The sequence below is a fragment of the Microchirus variegatus genome (genome assembly GCF_963457635.1).
Source record: "Microchirus variegatus genome assembly, chromosome: 7".
Taxonomy (NCBI): Eukaryota; Metazoa; Chordata; class Actinopteri; order Pleuronectiformes; family Soleidae; genus Microchirus; species Microchirus variegatus.
The window spans coordinates 32,112,163-32,131,293 of NC_139808.1; the positions used below are offsets into that span (position 1 = coordinate 32,112,163).

The 19,131-nt window shown below is 44.8% G+C and overlaps 1 protein-coding gene across 1 annotated transcript in view; it reads left to right on the plus strand.

The window, feature by feature from the left end:
- The window catches only part of npas3 (neuronal PAS domain protein 3), a gene marked incomplete at both ends in the record, with an annotated part of 158,180 nt that extends 140,028 nt beyond the window's left edge, over positions 1–18,152 (plus strand). The window contains 6 exons of the mRNA XM_083892195.1: positions 6,439–6,557; positions 6,646–6,839; positions 10,176–10,282; positions 14,679–14,826; positions 14,928–15,043; positions 16,504–18,152. Of these exons, the coding sequence (XP_083748321.1) occupies positions 6,439–6,557; positions 6,646–6,839; positions 10,176–10,282; positions 14,679–14,826; positions 14,928–15,043; positions 16,504–18,152 (2,333 nt within the window). The remainder of the gene's footprint in view (positions 1–6,438; positions 6,558–6,645; positions 6,840–10,175; positions 10,283–14,678; positions 14,827–14,927; positions 15,044–16,503) is intronic.
- Between the last annotated feature and the right edge of the window lie 979 nt (positions 18,153–19,131).

Genomic DNA, 19,131 nt, shown 5'->3' on the forward strand with positions numbered 1-19,131 from the left:
AATCTTCAGAGGACACGAGAACCAATCAGTGAGTCTCTTTATGACGACACTTTTCTCATTAGACCACGACTGTTTACAATGGAAGACTGATAACAGAGACAAGGGAGCGAGGAGGCGAGGGAAGGAAGGGAAGGAAGGAAGGGAAGGAAGTAGGAGACAAAGTCAAGTTAGAGGAAGAGAGAAGATCACCAGCTTCTTCTTCTGCGTCGTAGAGAAGAAGAAGTGGACGTCCAGTTAGCAGCTCCATCAACATGGCCGCCGCGCCCGCCGCCGCCGCCTTATTAGCGATGCTAATGTGCTCAGTGCGTCCATCTGTCGCTCTCTTTGCCGCCGTCTGCGTCCAATTAAAGCAAACACGCTCGTCTCCGTCTTCTCTTCTTCTTCATGTTGTTGTTCTTTTTTCCTCCCTCCTCTTTCTTGTTTGGTCGTCTTTTATCTGGGGACGCCATCGCCGCTGCCGCCGCCGCCATCGCCGTCTGTCCAAACACGAACAGAGAGGGACGTTAAAAGAGAGTTCACATGAAGACGATCAGAGACTCTTTGTTCACTTTTCACTTCAACACTTCAAACTTTCACAAAACAAAAGAGTTTGTCCTTCACAATAAAACCCATCCACTTTTATTTTGACAATATTTCAACAATCCTAGCATAGCCATGCTAATGATTTAGGCCAAACGCATTAAAAGTCAAACTGACAGCATCACGCTGCGAGTGCTAACTGTTAAATTTGACTGCTAGCATCAGAAATAAAATAAAATTAAATTAGGACTGTTAGCGTCACATCAGACGGCTAAAGTAAGACTGTTAGCGTAGCATCAGATGGCTAAAGTAAGACTTTTAGTGTAGCATCAGATGGCTAAAGTAGGACTGTTGGTGTAGCATCAGATGGCTAAAGTAGGACTGTTAGCGTAGCATCAGATGGCTAAAGTAGGACTAAGTGTCTTATTTGAAGCATCGTCCTCCTCATGTGACGCGGTGTGTGTGTGTGTGTGTGTGTGTGTGTGTGTGTGTGTGTGTGTGTGTGTGTGTGTGTGTGTGTGTGTGTGTGTGTGTGTGTGTGTCTGATGACACATGATGTTTTCGGTGTAAATGCCACAGAAGACGCATTTCGACGCCGCGTTCAGGCGTCTGTGTCTCTGTGGGAGAAAACCTGGTATTTGAATATGTTTGTTTGTTTTTGTTTGTTTTTTCGTTGTCAAACATCACTGTGTGTGTGCGTGCGTGTGTGCATGTGTTCTGTCTCTCAGCCTCAGGAAAAAATGAAAAACTCAGGAAAACATCAGGAAAAACTGTGATTGTCGTTTTATCGCGTTCCAGTTTCACCTTCGCTGGACGTGAAAAGACGGTTTAAAAGTAGAGGACATGAGGACATGAGGGACATGAGACGGCGTCCACATCTTTTTGTCTCGCGCTCGTCTCGGTCTTCTTTTCATAGGCAGATCTGTTCCCAGAGGAGGAAGAGGAGAAGCTGAAGACAGATTAGAAAAGACTTAAAGACTCGTCTGAGGGAGATCATGAGGAAGAGGAGGATGAGGAGGATGAGGAGGATGAGGAGGTGTGTGGGGGGGGGAGTGTCTCTGCGGAGGAAAGAGAACTATAAAGAAAAGACAAAGCCGTGTCGGAGGCGTCTTCAGACTGTTAGAGCGATGTTTGATTTGAGCTCATTGTTCGGATGAGACTGTCAAAATAAAAGTCTTTCTTTATCACTGCACTGAGGAGGAAGAGGAGGAAGAGGAGGAAGAGGTTTACCTTCTTTTACCTTTGGTTCCCAGGCTGTTGCATTGTGGGAAAAGAGGATTTGAGGAGCTCCACCATCACAGACACACGATACGATATCTTAAAAATATGTTCCACGTCTTTATCTTCACTGTTAGACAGACTTTAGCCACATAGAGAAAGGGACACAGGAGCTGCTGGTCCTCTGCTGCCTCGTGTGGTCACTTTGTGTCACTGATTTTAATCGGAATGAAGATTTTCAAAAGCCGTATTTTACAAAACAAGTCATTGTAAGTTAGTGATGGAGGCAGCAGTGGATCAACAACTCCTGTGAACTCCTGTGTGCTGTGATGTTAAAATCACTGGTTTACTCTATGGACTTTGGTGTGGGAGAGTGAGTGGTTTAAAAACTTCAGTTTACACAAGGAAAAGTCTGTTGAACAGTGAAATAAAGACATAAAGACATTCTTAAGATGTCATAGACCTAAACTGACAAAGATTTTATTCGATAACTATTTTGTTAACCTGTATTTCTAACTTTGTAAACCACTCACTCTCCCTCACCAAAGTCCATAGAGTAAACCAGTGATTTTAACATCACAGCACACAGGAGTTCACAGGAGTTGTTGATCCACTGCTGCCTCCATCACTAACTTACAATGACTGATTTTGTAAAATTCGGCTTTTGAAATTCCTTCTTTAGATTTACTACAGTGGAACAAAGTGACCACACGAGGCAGCAGAGGACCAGCAGCTCCTGTGTTCCTGTGAGCTAAAATCACTGATTTTCTCTATGGGCTTTGGTGTGGGAGAGTGAGTGGTTTACAAACTTCAGGAAAAGTTTTTTTATTTTTTTTCAGTTTTATCGTAAAACAAAGATGGCGGCATACTTCTTTTTTCCCGTCTTTGTCGTCACGGCGACCTTGTCGTCTCGTTGTCGTTCGCCGTCACGTTAGCTACAGTTATCAGTGTGTGTGTGTGTGTGTTTTATTAGACTGACAGTGAGACGGTGTCCCTGTGACACACACACACACACACACACACACACACATGTATGGAGGTGTGTGTGAGTTGTTCTTCTTAATGAATCGTTTGTCCTTCAAACACCAGGAAGTTTTTCCCGTCAGAGATAATTAGGTCCCAGAGTCGAGCGTCGGCGCCACCTGCTGTCTTTGTGGATAATCTTTGTCTCGTAGCCGCGTCGTTCCCCGAAGACCAAGAAGAGAACGGAGAGCGAGAGAGGAATCAGAAAACACCTCTGAATCCCCACTGCACCTCCTTCATCCCTCCTCCTCCTCCTTCACCTCCTTTTTATCTTTGACTTTTCTTCTTCTTTTTAAACCAATGTCTTTATGTTCTTTTTCTTCTTCACTTTATCTTTTCCACTTCCTCCTCCTTTCCTTCTTCTCTTCCTCCAACTTTTTTCTCCTCCTCTTCTTCACCTCCTTCTTTCATTCCTCCTCTTCTCATTTCCATGCGATGAGGAAATCCCTCCATCCCTCCTTCCTCCTCCTCCTCTTTATCTTTTACTCTTCTTCTTCTTTATAAACCGATTTCTTTATGTTCTTCATCTTCGTCTTCTTCTCTTCTTCTTCTCTTCCACTTCCTCCTCCTTTCCTTCATCTTCTCTTCCTCCTCCAACTTTTTCCTCCTCCTCTTCTTCTTCACCTCCTTCTTTATTCTTCCTCTTTCCTTCCTCTTTTACTCTCCTTCTTTTTTAACCGATTTCTGTTCTCTCCATCTTCTCCTCATCTTCATCATCTTCTTCACTTTGTTTTCCATTTCCACTCCTCCTCTTCTTCACCTCCTACTTTCATTCCTCCTCTTTCCCTCCATCCCTCCTTCCTCCTCCTCCTCTTTATCTTTTACTCTTCTTCTTTTTAAACCAATTTCTTCGTTCTTCTTCATCTCCTCTTCCTCCTCCAACTGTTTTGTCCTCCTCCTCTTCTTTCATTCTTCCTCTTCTTCTTTTACTCTCCTTCTTTTTAACCAGTTTCTTTTCTCTCCATCTTCTCTCCTCATCTTCATCATCTTCTTTACTATCTTTTCCATTTCCACTCCTCCTCTTCTTCACCTCCTTTCATTCCAAGGAAATCCCTCCTTCCTCCCCTCTATCTTCTTCTCTTCTTCTTCTTTTCCACTTCCTTCTCCTTTTTCCTCTTCTCCATCAATTCTTTTTTGTTCCCACTCATCCTTTCCTTCATCTTTTCTTCCTCCTCCAACTTTTTCCTGCTCCTCCTCTTCTTCACCTCCTTCTTTCATTCCTCCTCCTTTCATTTCCATGCGATGAGGAAATCCCTCCATCCCTCCTTCCTCCTCTTTTCTTCCCCCCTTCTTCTCACATGTTGTGTTTTATCACAATTTATCACGTCACCCTTCTTTCTTTTCCTCTCTCCATCTTTTCCCTCTCTTTTCTGTTTTCCGTCCCCTTATTTCTTCCTTTTCCTCTCATTCTTTTTCTTCCCGTCTTCTTGTCTTGTTTTCGTGTGTGCGTGTGTGTGTGTGTGCGTGTGTGTGTGCGTGTGTGTGCGTGTGTGTGTGCGTGCGTGCGTGTGTGTGTGTGTGTGTGTGTGTGTGTGTGTGTGTGTGTGTGTGTGTGTGTGTGTGTGTGTGTCTGTGGGGGAAACTAATCCCATTAATTCAAAGTGAATAACAAAGAGAGAGAGAGAGAGAGAGTCCAGCTCCCCTGTCGTCCTCCGTCCTCCCTCCATCATCATTATTCCTCCGTCAGATCGGAGGCTGATTTCCTGAAGGACTGACGACAGGATGGAGGGATGAGAGGAAGAGGAGGAGGAGGAGAGGAGGTTTCAGCTCCTCGTTTGGAGCCTTTGAGAGAGAGAGAGTGAGTGACTTTGGTGTGGGAGAGTGAGTGGTTTACAAACTTCAGTTTTCAGCCTCTTAGAGGAAATATATCAAATGAAATCTTCGTCAGTTTAAGTCTATGATATATTAAGAACATGTTCACGTCTTTATTTCACTGTTACACAGACTTTTCCTTGTGTAAACTGAGGTTTATAAACCACTCACTCTCCCACACCAAAGTCACTCACTCTCCCACACCAAAGTCCATAGAGTAAACCAGTGATTTTAACATCACAGCACACAGGAGTTCACAGGAGTTGTTGATCCACTGCTGCCTCCATCACTAACTTACTATGACTGATTTTAGTGAATTCAGCTTTTGAAATATTTAATTTAGACTTAACTCAGTGACACAAAGTGACCACACGAGGCAGCAGAGGACCAGCAGCTTCTGTGTCCCTGTGAGCTAAAATCACTGGTGTTCTCTATGGGCTTTGGTGTGGGAGAGTGAGTGGTTTACAAACAGTGAAGATAAAGACGTGAACATGTTCTTAAAAAATGTAGATTTTATTGGATATAAATTAAATAAATCAAACTTTCAAACGTCTCCTCTGTTTTTCTCACCTTCTTTATTTCATTTCTTCTTTTACTTTCTCTCTCTTCTTCTATTTATTTCTGTTTTATAATTCCTCGCTCGCCTCCTTTATTCCCTCCCCTCTCTCTCTCTCTCTCTCTCTCTCTCTCTCTCTCTCTCTCTCTCTCTCTCTCTCTCTCTCTCTCTTCAAGGACATTTATATTATAAAGGGTGAATTTGCATATTAATTTATTTCTTTCAATTTTCTCGCATTAGACGTTGTCAACACGTATCAGTGCTGATCAAACCACCACGTCCACCAGAGACCCTCTGTTCTGTGTGTGTGTGTGTGTGTGTGTGTGTGTGTGTGTGTGTGTGTGTGTGTGTGTGTGTGTGTGTGTGTGTGTGTGTGTGTGTGTGTGTGTGTGTGTGTGTGTGTGTGTGTGTGTGTGTGTGTGTGTGTGTGTGTGTGTGTGTCGGGTCGAGTTCTGTGGAAAAACACTTTTGAAACTTCTCAAAGACACATTCTGGGCAAATAGGTGGTGACCTGTAACCATGGCGACGCAGGCGCGCGTCCAATCAGGTCGATTCATGAGTGTTTTTTTGTTTTTTCACACGATGCAAACCAATGAGAAAACGTATAGTGGATCAAAACGTGTGGTTTGATTGGGAACCATGTCGGAATTCTGTGAAAAAAGTCACAATGCTGAGATAAAATCAGAATTCCAAGAAAAAAGTCAGAATTCCAAGGAAAAAAGTCAGAATTCTGACTCTATTCTTGGAAAATAAAAATCTGAATTCTGAGAAAAATAGTAAATATCTGTGATTAAAGTCAGAATTCCAAGAAAACTGTCAGAATTCCAAGAAAAATGTCAGAATTCCAAGAAAAATTTCAGAATTCCAAGAAAAAAGTCGGAATTCTGATTTTGTTCTTGGAATTCTGACTCTTTTCTTGGGGAAAAAAATCAGAAATCTGAGAAAAATAGTAAATATCTGTGATTAAAGTCAGAATTGCAAGAAAAATGTCAGAATTCCAAGAAAAAAGTCGGAATTTTTACTCTTTTCTTGGGAAAAAAAAGATCTGAATTCTGAGAAAAATTTTCAATATTTGTGATTAAATTCAGAATTCCAAGAAAAAGTCAGAATTCTGAGATTAAAGTTGGAATTCTAAGAAAAAAATCTGAATTCTGAGAAAAAAAGTTAATATCTGAGATTAAACTCAGAATTCTGAGGAAAAAAGGAAAAATTCCGAGATTAAAATAGGAATTCATAGGAAAAAAAGTCGTAATTGTGAGATTAAAGTCTAAATCAATAAAAACTATTATTTTGTTTATGTTTTATATCAGTGGAGTCCAGCAGTCCCAGTATCCTGTCCCCTGACAACACCCTGGAACGTTCCTTCTTCATCCGGATGAAGTCGACGCTGACAAAGAGAGGCGTTCACATCAAGTCCTCAGGATATAAGGTCGGTCTGTTGCCATGGAAACATGTAATTATTGTTGTGTTTATGGTAGACTTAAAGCTAACGTCTTCTCCGTGTCGTCACGGCTCAGGTGATCCACGTCACCGGGCGTCTCCGGATCAGAATGACTCTGACTCACAGTCGCTCGGTGCCCATTCAGATCATGGGGATGGTCGTGGTCGCTCACGCTTTGCCGCCGCCCACAATTAACGAGGTTCGCATCGACTGTCAAATGTTCGTCACACGAGTTAATCTGGACCTGAAGATCATCTACTGTGAGAACAGGTACGCAACGTTCACGTCGTCAACCTCATCAAAATGTTTTCAAAGAAAGGAATTCTGATTTATTTAGGAATTCTTTTCGGGAAACAACTATTTCTGACCAAATGTTCTGCTCCGTCATAAATATATACATTTAGTCAGGTTCATTCAGGAGAGAAGAGGATTAGTGCCACAATAAAACAGCAGGAATTCTGAGATTAAAGTTGGAATTCTGTGAAAAAAGTTAAAATTCTAAGATTCTAAGTCGGAATGCTAAGAAAAAAAAATCTGAATTATCATATTAAAGTTGGAATTCTGTGAACAAAGTCTGAATAAAACAGCAGGAATTCTGAGATTAAAGTTGGAATTCTGTGGAAAAAGTTAAAATTCTAAGATTCCAACAGTTGGAATGCTGAGAAAAAAAAGAAATCAGAATTCTGATATTAAAGTCGGAATTCTGTGAACAAAGTCAGAATTCCAAGATTAAAGTCAGAATTCTAGTATTAAAGTCAGAATTCTAGTATTAAAGTCTGAATTCTAATATTAAAGTCTGAATTCCATGGGGAAAAAAAGTCTGAATTCTGGTATTAAAGTCAGAATTCCATGAAAAAAGTCAGAATTCTGAGGTTAAATTTAGAATTCTGCAAAAAAAGTTAAAATTCTAAGATTCGAAGAGTCGGTATGCTAAGAAAAAAAAAATCTGAATTCTCATATTAAAGTCGGAATTCTGTGAACAAAGTCTGAATAAAACAGCAGGAATTCTGAGATTAAAGTTGGAATTCTGTGGAAAAAGTTAAAATTCTAAGATTCCAACAGTTGGAATGCAAAGAAAAAAAAATCAGAATTCTGATATTAAAGTTGGAATTCTGTGAACAAAGTCAGAATTCCAAGATTAAAGTCAGAATTCTAGTATTAAAGTCTGAATTCTGTGGGAAAAAAAATCTGAATTCTGAGGTTAAAGTTAGAATTCTGATTCTCAGTCGGAATACCAAGCAAAAAAATCTGAACTCTGTTATTAAAGTCGGAATTCTGTGGCGGAAAAGTCAGAATTCCAAGAAAAAAGTAAATGTCTAAGATTAAAGATCGGAATTCTGAGTTTAAAGTTGGAATTATGAGATTATCGTCGGAATTCATAGGCAAGATTGTCAGAATTCTGACTTTAATCTCAGACTTCATGCTGGTTTGTTTTTTTAGCTTTAAAAATATTTTTTTTACATGTGGCAATTCAATTCTGATATAATAAAAATAATAATTATTATATTATTATAATATAATAATGATAATAATCTTAATAAAAACATGTCCAGTTTGATAGTGGCTCTGATTTGACTGTAGAACAGGGTTATTTTTTACAGTGTAACTCTCAGATTCTTTTTATCGTCACATAATCGACTCTGCAGAGAAATTGTCTGGATCTTTTCCCCTTTTTTTCCCTCTTTTCCGTCTAAAGCTCAATCTGAGCAGGATTATAGCAGGTGTTTGTATTCATGAGGCCTGTGACCTGTTCTTCACTGATGGATCTGTGAGCTTCAGCGTGTCCAGATAAAACAGATTCACATCAGAGTTAAAGGCTGACGCTCACATTCATATCAGAGAAGAAGAAGAAGAAGAAGCTTCATGTTTTATTAGAAGAAAAGAGAAAAGAGGGAAAAAGAGGAAAAACGCTCACAGACAGATTGCTTTTTTTTTTTTTTTTACTATTTTCTCGCCGGTTTGGAGACGAAGAGACGATGATATTCAGACAAACATGACATTATGACACTTTGTCAGGAGGAGAAAGGAGAGCATGTTTTATCCTGAAGAACAAGAATATGCTGTTATCTCCTCCTCCTCCTCCTCCTCCTCTTCCTCCTCCTCCTCTTCTTCTTCTTCCTCCTCTTCCTCCTCTTCCTCCTCCTCATCCTCCTCCTCTTCCTCCTCCTCCTCTTCTTCTTCTTCCTCCTCTTCCTCCTCCTCCTCCTCCTCTTCTTCTTCTTCCTCCTCCTCCTCTTCCTCCTCTTCCTCCTCTCCCTCCTCCTCCTCCTCCTCTTCTTCTTCTTCCTCTTCCTCCTCCTCTTCCTCTTCCTCTTCCTCTTCCTCTTCCTCTTCCTCCTCCTCATCCTCCTCCTTCTCCTCCTCCTCCTCCTCTTCTTCCTCCTCCTCCTCCTCTTCCACCTCTTCCTCCTCCTCTTCCTCCTCTTCTTCTTCTTCCTCCTCTTCCTCTTCCTCCTCCTCCTCTTCTTCTTCTTCCTCCTCCTCCTCCTCCTCCTCTTCCTCCTCTTCCTCCTCTCCCTCCTCCTCTTCTTCTTCTTCCTCCTCCTCCTCCTCCTCCTCTTCCTTCTCCTCCTCCTCTTCCTCCTCCTCCTCCTTCTCCTCCTCCTCCTCTACTTCTTCTTCCTCTTCCTCTTCCTCTTCCTCTTCCTCTTCCTCTTCCTCTTCCTCCTCGTCCTCCTCCTCCTCCTCTTCCTCCTCCTCCTCCTCCTCCTCCTCTTCTTCCTCCTCCTCTTCCTCCTCCGCCTCCTCTTCCTCCTCCGCCTCCTCCTCTTCCTCCTCCGCCTCCTCCTCCTCCTCTTCCTCCTCCTCCTCTTCCTCCTCCGCCTCCTCCACTTCCTCCTCCGCCTCCTCCTCCTCCTCTTCCTCCTCCGCCTCCTCCACTTCCTCCTCCGCCTCCTCCTCCTCCTCTTCCTCCTCCTCCTCTTCCTCCTCCGCCTCTTCCTCTTCCTCCTCCTCCTCCTCTCTCTGTCTGGACATACCTGGGAAATTGTTCATTTCTTCCTCTGGCAAATTTGTTTAAAATTAAAATGTGTGTGTGTGTGTGTGTGTGTGTGTGTGTGTGTGTGTGTGTGTGTGTGTGTGTTTTTCCACAAACTCTTAAAAAAAAGGTCACTGAAACTTTTCATTTTACCGTCAAAATATCCACTAATAAAGGTTTAATTGTTAATTATTCAACTTTACCACATTACAGAGCATCTGTGCGAGGGATTAGTGTTGAAGTCTGTAAACCACTCACTCTCCCACACCAAAGTCCAGAGAGAAAACCAGGGATTTTAACATCACAGCACACAGCGAGGAAGAAAAGATGGAAGAAAGAAAGGAAATATGGAAGGAAGAAAGGAAGATGGAAAGAGAAGATGGAAGGAAGGGAGGACAGGGAAGGGAGGAAGTAAGGAAGAAAAGATGGAAAGGGAAGATGGAAGAAAGGAAAGAAGGAAGATGGGAGGAAGGAAGAAAAGATGGAAAGGAAAGAAGGAAGGAAGGAAGTTGTAATGAAGGGAGGAAAGGACAGTGAAGTAAAGATGTCATAGACTCAAACAGACACAGATATAATGATATATCTCTTCTCAGAGTCTGTAAACTGAACTCTGTAAACATGTGTTTCAGGATCAACGACTACATGGATCTGACTCCAGTCGACATCGTGGGGAAAAGATGTTATCAGTTCATTCATGCTGAAGACGTGGAGGGAATCAGACAGTGTCACCTGGACTGTGAGTAACACTGTAACACTCTGACACTCATGTTTACAGAGGTGTTTGTTTGTTTGTTTGTGCTGTAATCTCACGTTTTTTTACCCTGAAAAATCTATTTTGAATTAATATCATGAGCCAAACCAATAGGGGGCGCCCACAATATGTTGGAACCTGCACAATGTAACTTGAAGCCTGAAGTAGATTTTGTTTTGCAACAGGAAACTGAAGTTTGTAAACCACTCACTCTCCCACACCAAAGTCCATAGAGAAAATCAGTGATTTTAGCTCACAGGGACACAGGAGCTGCTGGTCTACTGCTGCCCCGTGTGGTCACTTTGTGTCACTGATTTTAATCCAAATGAAGATTTTTAAAAGCCGAATTGACAAAATCAGTCATTGTAAGTTAGTGATGGAGGCAGCAGTGGATCAACAACTCCTGTGAACTCCTGTGTGCTGAGATGTTAAAATCACTGGTTTACTCTATGGACTTTGGTGTGGGAGAGTGAGTGGTTTATTAAAGTCTGTCTCAGTGAGATAAATGTTATATGTTCTTAATCTGGTGTAGATTATATTTCTATCATCAGTTTTCTTGCCGTTTCAAGTTTTTCAATTACCGTCGTCTCCTAAAGTTCCTCTGAATACTGAGCAGAGTTTAGTAATCAGGAAGTGACTCTACGGTGGCCCGGCGGGGTCAGGTGGAGACAGGTCACTGTGTGAGGAGGAGAGGAGGTGTTTTTAAATGACTCTGCAGCTCGTTCACTGCTTTATTCTCACTCTTTCTCAATGAATGTCTCTCATTTAACGTCAAAACAACCACTTTTATTATTATAATAATAATTATTATTATTATTATTTAATAAGAGACGTGTGGACTCAGGAAAGAGGGAAAAAGATGTGGTGTTTTTAAAAAAGAGAGAGAGAGTAAATTCAAGCCTGCAGGCGTTTTAGCAGAGATCGTCTCTGTGGACACACACACACACACACACACACACACACACACACACACACACACACACTGATGTTCTCAGTTCAGGTGAAGAAAAAAAATGCACGTCTTTAATTATAAATGTAAATAAATGTGATTTTAAATCTTTCATAAAACGTCAGGGCTCTTTTTAAAAGAAAAAAAAAGATTATTAATATTTTTTATTTATTTAAATCCCTCATCGATTTGAACATCGCTGCAATGTGTAACAGTCACGTCGCCGTGGCAACGCCTCCACACCATCTTTTTACTGCTTTAAACCAACTTTCTCTTGATAATCATCATGACATCATCATCATCATCATGACATCATCATCATCATCATGACATCATCATCATCATCATGACATCATCGTGTCGTCAGCTGATCTGCACTTTAAAAAAAATGAAATGAAATTAAAAAACACCACAAACTGTCCCTTTAATCCCCGAGCGTAAAGGTGAAGACAGGACATGAAACTGTCCTGCAGCTGGACACCAGAGGGCGACACTGAGTCACACACACACACACACACTCACACTGTGACATTGACTGAAAGGAAGAGAGAGAGAGAGAGAGGTAGAGAGACTTTAAAAGAGAATAAAAGTTCTTTCATCTCTCTCTCTCTCTCCTGCTGCCTCGGGCGAGCCTCCAGCTCTCTCTCTCTCTCTCTCTCTCGCCCCCTGAAAGAGAGAGAGAGAGAGTGGACGAGGCCTCACCTGATTGGACAGACAGAAGGCTGGAGGCGGGGCTTCAGCTGTTTTCAGGGTTAATGTTAGGACACGTGTGTGTGTGTGTGTGTGTGTGTGTGTGTGTGTGTGTTCTTGTACTTGCAGCATACTGAGGACCAATGAGTGTTTTAAACCAACAAAGTGAGGACATTTTGTCCGGTCCTCACATTGTCTTTATTTAAATCACTTCCTCAGGTTGTAAACATGCTCAGATCCTCAATTTGGTACAAAAACCCTGTTTTCCAGTCCACTTTTTGCTCTAGAGCTCCACCTGCAGACAGTTTATGGTACTGCACCCAGTAGTTCTTTATAGACGTCATTCATGAAGTAGATATTTGTAATTGTGTTGATTTACAAAGTGGAAATGCTGACTGTGTGTGTGTGTGTGTGTGTGTGTGTGTGTGTGTGTGTGTGTGTGTGTGTGTGTGTGTGTGTGTGTGACTGTGTGTATGTGTGTGTGCATGTGTAAATGTGTGTCTGCATGTGTGTGTGTATATATATGTCTGTGTGACTGTATGTGTGTGTGTGTGTCTGTGTATGACTGTGTGTGAGTGACTGTATGTGGCTGTGTGTGTGTCTACTTCTTGTGACGGTGTGTGTGTGTGTGTTGTGTGACTCTGTGTGTGTGTGACTGTGTGTGCGTTTGTGTTCTTCTTGTGACTGTGTGTGTGCGTGTGTGTTCTTCTTGTGACTGTGTGTGTGCGTGAGTGTGTGATTGTGTGTGTCTCTTCTGTGTGTGTGTGTCTCTGTGTGTGTCTCTCTCTTTGTGTGTGTGACTGTATGTGTGTGTGTGTGTCTGTGTGTGTGTGTCTCTCTCTGTGTGTGTGTGTCTCTTCTCTCTTTGTGTGTGTGTCTGCGTGTGTGTGTATATATATGTCTGTGTGACTGTGTGTGTTTGTGTATGACTGTGTGCGTGTCTACTTCTTGTGACAGTGTGTGTGTCTCTGTGTGTGTGTGTGTGTGTGTGCGTTTGTGTGCGTGTGTGTGTGTGTGTGTGTGTGTGTGTGTGTGTGTGTGTGTGTGTGTGTGTGTGTGTGTGTGTGTGTGTGTGTGTGTGTGTGTGTGTGTGTGTGTGTGTGTGTGTGTGTGTGTGTGTGTCATTATTTACTCTGCTGTTCAAACAAAGCAAGGTCACGTTCAAGGTGACGTGATCTCACATCTCTGTCTTTACATGCAAACAAGTGTCTCTCTCTCTCTCTCCCTCTCTGTCTCTGTCTTTCTCTCTCTCTCTCTCTCTCTCTCTCTCTCTCTCTCTCTCTCTGTGTCACTGAGTGTCGCTCGCCCGACCTCTTCCCTGGGGAAGTCACTTTAAACAATGCTGTTAGTTTCTAATAGTTTTTAATTACTGACCTTCTTTTAATATTAATCAGCTGCTTCTCTCTCTCTCTCTGTCTTTAATTAAACGGCGGTGCTCGCTCGCCCGCTGATTAATGCCGATACATATTGCTCGAGAAAACCATTTAGTGGTTAATTTATGCAAATTTATTACTGCCACGCTGTCGATGGGCGGAGCCGAGGAGGAGGGGGAGGAGGAGGCTGCTGTGGTGACACAGCGCTATCTGGTGGAGGGAGGTTTGTAAACCACTCACTCTCCCACACCAAAGCCCATAGAGAAAATCAGTGATTTTAGCTCACAGGGACACAGGAGCTGCTGGTCCTCTGCTGCCTCGTGTGGTCACTTTGTGTCACTGAAGTTAGTCTGAATGAAGATTTTCAAAAGCCAAATTAACAAAATGACAGATTTGTAGTTAGTGATGGAGGCAGCAGTGGATCAACAACTCCTGTGAATCACTGGTTTTCTCTATGGACTTTGGTGTGGGAGAGTGAGTGGTTTACAAACTTCAGTTTTTAGCCTCTTAGCAGAAATATATCAAATTAAATCTACGTCATTTTAAGTCTACGACATCTAAAGAACACGTTCATGTCTTTATCTTCACTGTTACACAGACTTTTCCTTGTGTAAACTGAAGTTTATAAACCACTCACTCTCCCACACCAAAGTCCATAGAGTAAACCAGTGATTTTAACATCACAGCACACAGGAGTTCACAGGAGTTGTTGATCCACTGCTGCCTCCATCAGAAAATTAAAATGTCTTATTTGTTATAATTCGGCTTTTAAAATATTTAATTTAGACTTAACTCAGTGACACAAAGTGACCACACGAGGCAGCAGAGGACCAGCAGCTCCTGTGTCCCTGTGAGCTAAAATCACTGGTTTTCTCTATGGGCTTTGGTGTGGGAGAGTGAGTGGTTTACAAACATTAAAAAACAAAAAAACTGTCCCTTTAAAGTCTAAAATCTTATTGTTTTAAACAAAGTAAACAAAAGCGTTTATCAGAGTTGGCACAAACGTGTTTTTGTGTTAAAAATGTGGTAAAACATGACGATCGGCCAACTGTGCGTGTCATGGCAGCGTTTCAGAGAATATGTTGTGATCGTGTCACGGTGTGAGTGTGTTGTCTCAGACACACACACACAGCGTTGGCAGTGTGTTGTGGTCTGATTAATGGCGGCGGCAGCAGAGCGGCGCTCAGCCAGCTGTCACATGACATGTGACGAGCGCCTCCTCCTCCTCCTCGCCCTCTGTCCACGCTTCCTCTTCCCTCGCTCGCCGTGAAGTCACGTCGTTCTGAGCGACAAAGTATCAAACTGTTAACCCCGCCCCCTCTGTCTCCCTTGCCCCGCCCCCCCCCCCCTCCCTCCCCCTCTCTCTCAGTGATAAACAAGGGTCAGTGCGTGACAAAGTATTACCGCTGGATCCAGAAGAACAGCGGCTACATCTGGATCCAGTCCAGCGCCACCATCGCCGTCAACGCCAAGAACGCCAGCGATAAGAATGTCATCTGGGTCAACTACGTCCTGAGGTCAGAGGTCAACCTGCTGCTGCTGATCGTCTGTTTCACGTGTTCTGACCTCACATTAACGATCTGAGTCTTTAAATGACCTCACGTTTCCTCTGTTACAGTAATCCAGAGTATAAAGACACGCCCATGGACATCTCCCAGCTGCCAAACCTGCCAGAGAAAACATCGGAATCGTCCGAAACCTCCGACTCTGAGTCCGAGTCCAAAGAAAACTCCGGTAAGAACAAATGAGAGTGTAAACCTGCTCCATTTGTCGATGATAAGAATATTTAAAAAGTCAAAACGCTGGTGATTCCCTTGTGAGCGTCGAGCTCGTCCAGCTTTTACAGGTAGAGAAGCCAAAGATTTCATCTGCGGTTGCCAGGTTTGTCCGTCTGTGCCAGGCAGCGTGGTGATGAACGGCAGCAGCTGCAGGGACTGAGCGCTGGCTGGCAACTCGGCAATCCACCACCACACAACCACGCAAAAAAACAACACAATCCACCACACAACCACGTAAAAACAACACAACCACGCAATAACAACACACAACCACGCAAAAACAACACAATCCACCAACACAGCCACGCAAAAACAACACAATCCACGCAAAAACAACACAATCCACCACACAACCACGCAAAAACAACACAACCACGCAAAAACAACACACAACCACGCAAAAACAACACAATCCACCAACACAACCACGCAAAAACAACACAATCCACGCAAAAACAACACAATCCACCACACAACCACGCAAAAACAACACAACCACGCAAAAACAACACACAACCACGCAAAAACAACACAATCCACCAACACAACCACGCAAAAACAACACAATCCACGCAAAAACAGCACAATCCACGCAAAAAACAACACACAACCACGCAAAAACAGCACAATCCACCACAAAACCACACAAAAACAACCCAATCCACCACACAACCACGCAAAAACAACACAATCCACCACACAACCATGCAAAAACAACACAATCCACGTAAAAACAACACAATCCACCACACAACCACTCAAAAAATAACACAATCCACCACACAACCACTCAAAAAACAACGCAATCCACCACAAAACCACGCAAAAACAACACAATCCACCACACAACCACGCAAAAAACAACACAAAACCACGCAAAAACAACACAATCCACCACACAACCACGCAAAAACAACACAATCCACGTAAAAACAACACAATCCACCACGCAAAAAACCACCACACAACCACGCAAAAACAACACACTCTACCACACAACCATGCAAAAAAAACACCACACAACCACACAAAAACAACACAATCCACCACACAACCACACAAAAAACAACACAATCCACGCAAAAAAACAACACAATCCACCACACAACCATGCAAACACAACACACAACCATGCAAAAAACAACACAAAACTACCACACAACCAAGCAAAAACAACACAATCCACCACACAACCAAGCAAAAACAACACAATCCACCACGCAAAAAAACAACACAAAAACAAAGCAAACATGTGAAACCAATTCAAACCACCACACAACCACGTAAAAACAACATATGTAAATGTGGGAGTTCCTGACGCTCACTATGATGGTTCATCCTCAGGTGAACACATGAACATGGTCTTAATCGTTTCCTGTGTTTCTTTCCTCACTTCCTGCTCTTTCTCTCCCACAGACAATGAAAACACAAAGTCTGAGGGGAAACCCATCCACCAATCAGAGCGCAGCGAGGAGCCGGAGGTGGAGAGCAAACGTCAGCCCGGCCAATCACAGAGCTCCTCTGAGCAGGAGATGAAGCGTCAGGAGGAAGGAGACACTTCCAGTAATCCTGAGAGTCAAGACAGTGACGACAGTCTGGAGCCTTCAGACGGCGAGGGGGAGGAGCCAGAGGAGGCCGGGGGAGGAGTCAGAGGAGGAGGAGGAGGAGGAGGAGGAGGAGGAGGAGGAGGGAGGTTAGCCAGGATTACGGGACTGGGAGGGTTGGGAGGACTGGGTAATCTGGGTAATCTGGGTAATCTGGGTAATCTGGGCGGACTTCACATCAAGGTGGAGCACTACGGAGAAGGGGAGGAGCTTCAGCTGCACAACTCACAAACGTCTTCATCAGAGGAGGAGGAGGAGGAGGAGGAGGAGGAGGACGAAGGCCTGCAGGAGTGTGACGGCGCCGAGGGGAAACTCCAGAAGCGACGGAAGAGGAGGAAAGTGCAAAAGTGGGATGTCTCGCGGAGCAGGAGGCTCCGCCTTTCCTCGGCGCCGCCGAGCCCCGTCGCCGCGGGAGACGCCGCGCCGCTGGTCAACCCGTCCGCTAACTCCTCCCACCTCCTGGTCTCGTCCGGCTCGCCGAGCAGTCGCGGAGTGGCGGCGTCGGCGGCGTCCTCGGTCCTGAAGATCAAGACGGAAATGGCCGAGCCGATCAACTTCGACAACGACAGCAGCATCTGGAACTTCCCGCCGAACCGCGAGATCTCCAGGAACGAGTCTCCGTTCAGCATGACGTCCAAAACCAACGCCGCAGCGGCGGCGGCGGCGGCGGTTGGAATCCACGAGACCTTCCCCTCGCCACAGGGCGGCGCCCTCCAGGTGTCCATCCCCGACTCTGTTCTCACTCCTCCGGGAACGGAGGGCGGAGCCGGAGTGGCGCGGAAGCCTCCCTACAACGGAAGCTCCGCCCCTTCTTCTGCGTCCAGCGCCGCGAGTCTGGCGCCGACGTCCGGCGCCTCCTCGGCCGACCCGCTGTCTCCTCCTCTCTCCGCGTCGCCGCGGGACAAACAGCAAGCCACTCCCACGACCACCTCCTCCTCCTCGTCGTCTTCGTCGTCCTCCTCGTCCTCATCGTCGTCGCTGCTTTACTCCGGCGACCTCGAGGCGCTGCAGCGCCTGCAGGGCGGCAACGTCGTCCTCCCGCTGGTGCACCGCGTCGCGGGGACGCTAACCCCCGGCAGCAGCGCCGCACCGCGCGTCTACACCACAGGCACCATCAGGTACGCGCCGGCCGACGTCACGCTCGCCATGGCGGCGCAGGGCAACCTCCTCCCCAACGCCGCCATGAACTTCGTGGACGGCGCCGGCTTCGGCCTGGACCCCAAGACGCCGATGGAGATGCTCTACCACCACGTGCACCGCCTCAACATGACGGCCGCCGCCGCCGCCGCCACCGCCGGACCCTTCGCCGGCTCGCCGACCGGCGCCAACGGCGGGCAGATGGCGGCGGCGAACGTGTTCACGACGGCGGAGGGACTGTTCTCCACGCTGCCGTTCCCCGTCTACGGCAACGGGATCCACAGCTCGCAGAGCGGCGGCGGCGGCGAGAGGAAGGAGGATTAGCGCGACACGGCTAACGACCGCATTACTGTGTTTAGACGAATCAACGACAAACAAACAAACAAACAAAAAAAAAACACTGACTTTACTTGACTTTGTCCACACGGGGGCAGCACTGTGTTCCCGCCAGGAAGGAAGGAAGCGACAGGAAGTGACCACAAATGTACTCGCGCACTTTGAATCTGAGCCACTGAGCTGGTGTTTAACACACTCTTCTCTCTTCTTCTTCTTCTTCTTCTTCTTCTTCTCTTTTCTCTTTGCAATCGTTTTTTTCCTCCTGAACAAAGACAAGAAAACTCTTCTTCTTCTTCTTCTTCTTGTGAAGAATTTACGTCGTTATTTTTTGCCTCCAGAGAATTCACGTCGCCCGAACGAGCGGGAACTTTTTATGACTCGGCTCGGTTGTCTCGGCCTGAAAGGACTTCCTCAGAAACTCCGAAAAAATAATCATCTTTTTAAGAGCTCCTCCCCTTTTTTTATGAAACGTTCTCGCTCAGATTTAACGGAAGACGGAAAACAAACAAACAAACAAAAAAAAAAAAAAAGAAGAAGCAATTTTAAACCGGGTAACGACCTGTGAATCTAAAGAATGTGAGGTCTGACTCTGCCAAACGTGACCTCGTCCTCACGTCTCTTCCTGTCTCGCTCGTGTCCGTCCTCATTTGTCGTCCCCCACAGATTCATGGTGCTACCGATCATCGTCCACTGACTCGGCTGACGCTCTCTTCTTCTTCTTCTTCTGACCTTCAGGAACGTCAGAACCGCAGCAGGAACCCTCTAACGTCGCCTCCTCCTGTTTCCTGTTTCCTGTTTCCTGTTTTTCTTTCTTCTTCTTCTTCTTCTTCGTGTGAAGCGAGCCGCGAGGGGGCGGAGCCACTGTGCGGCGACCGTGTCTGTGTTTCCTGTAAACGATGAACTCTCAGTGAGACTGAGGCTAATGCTCTTTTAGCTTTGTCGCTAACTTGAAAAATGAATGTTGACA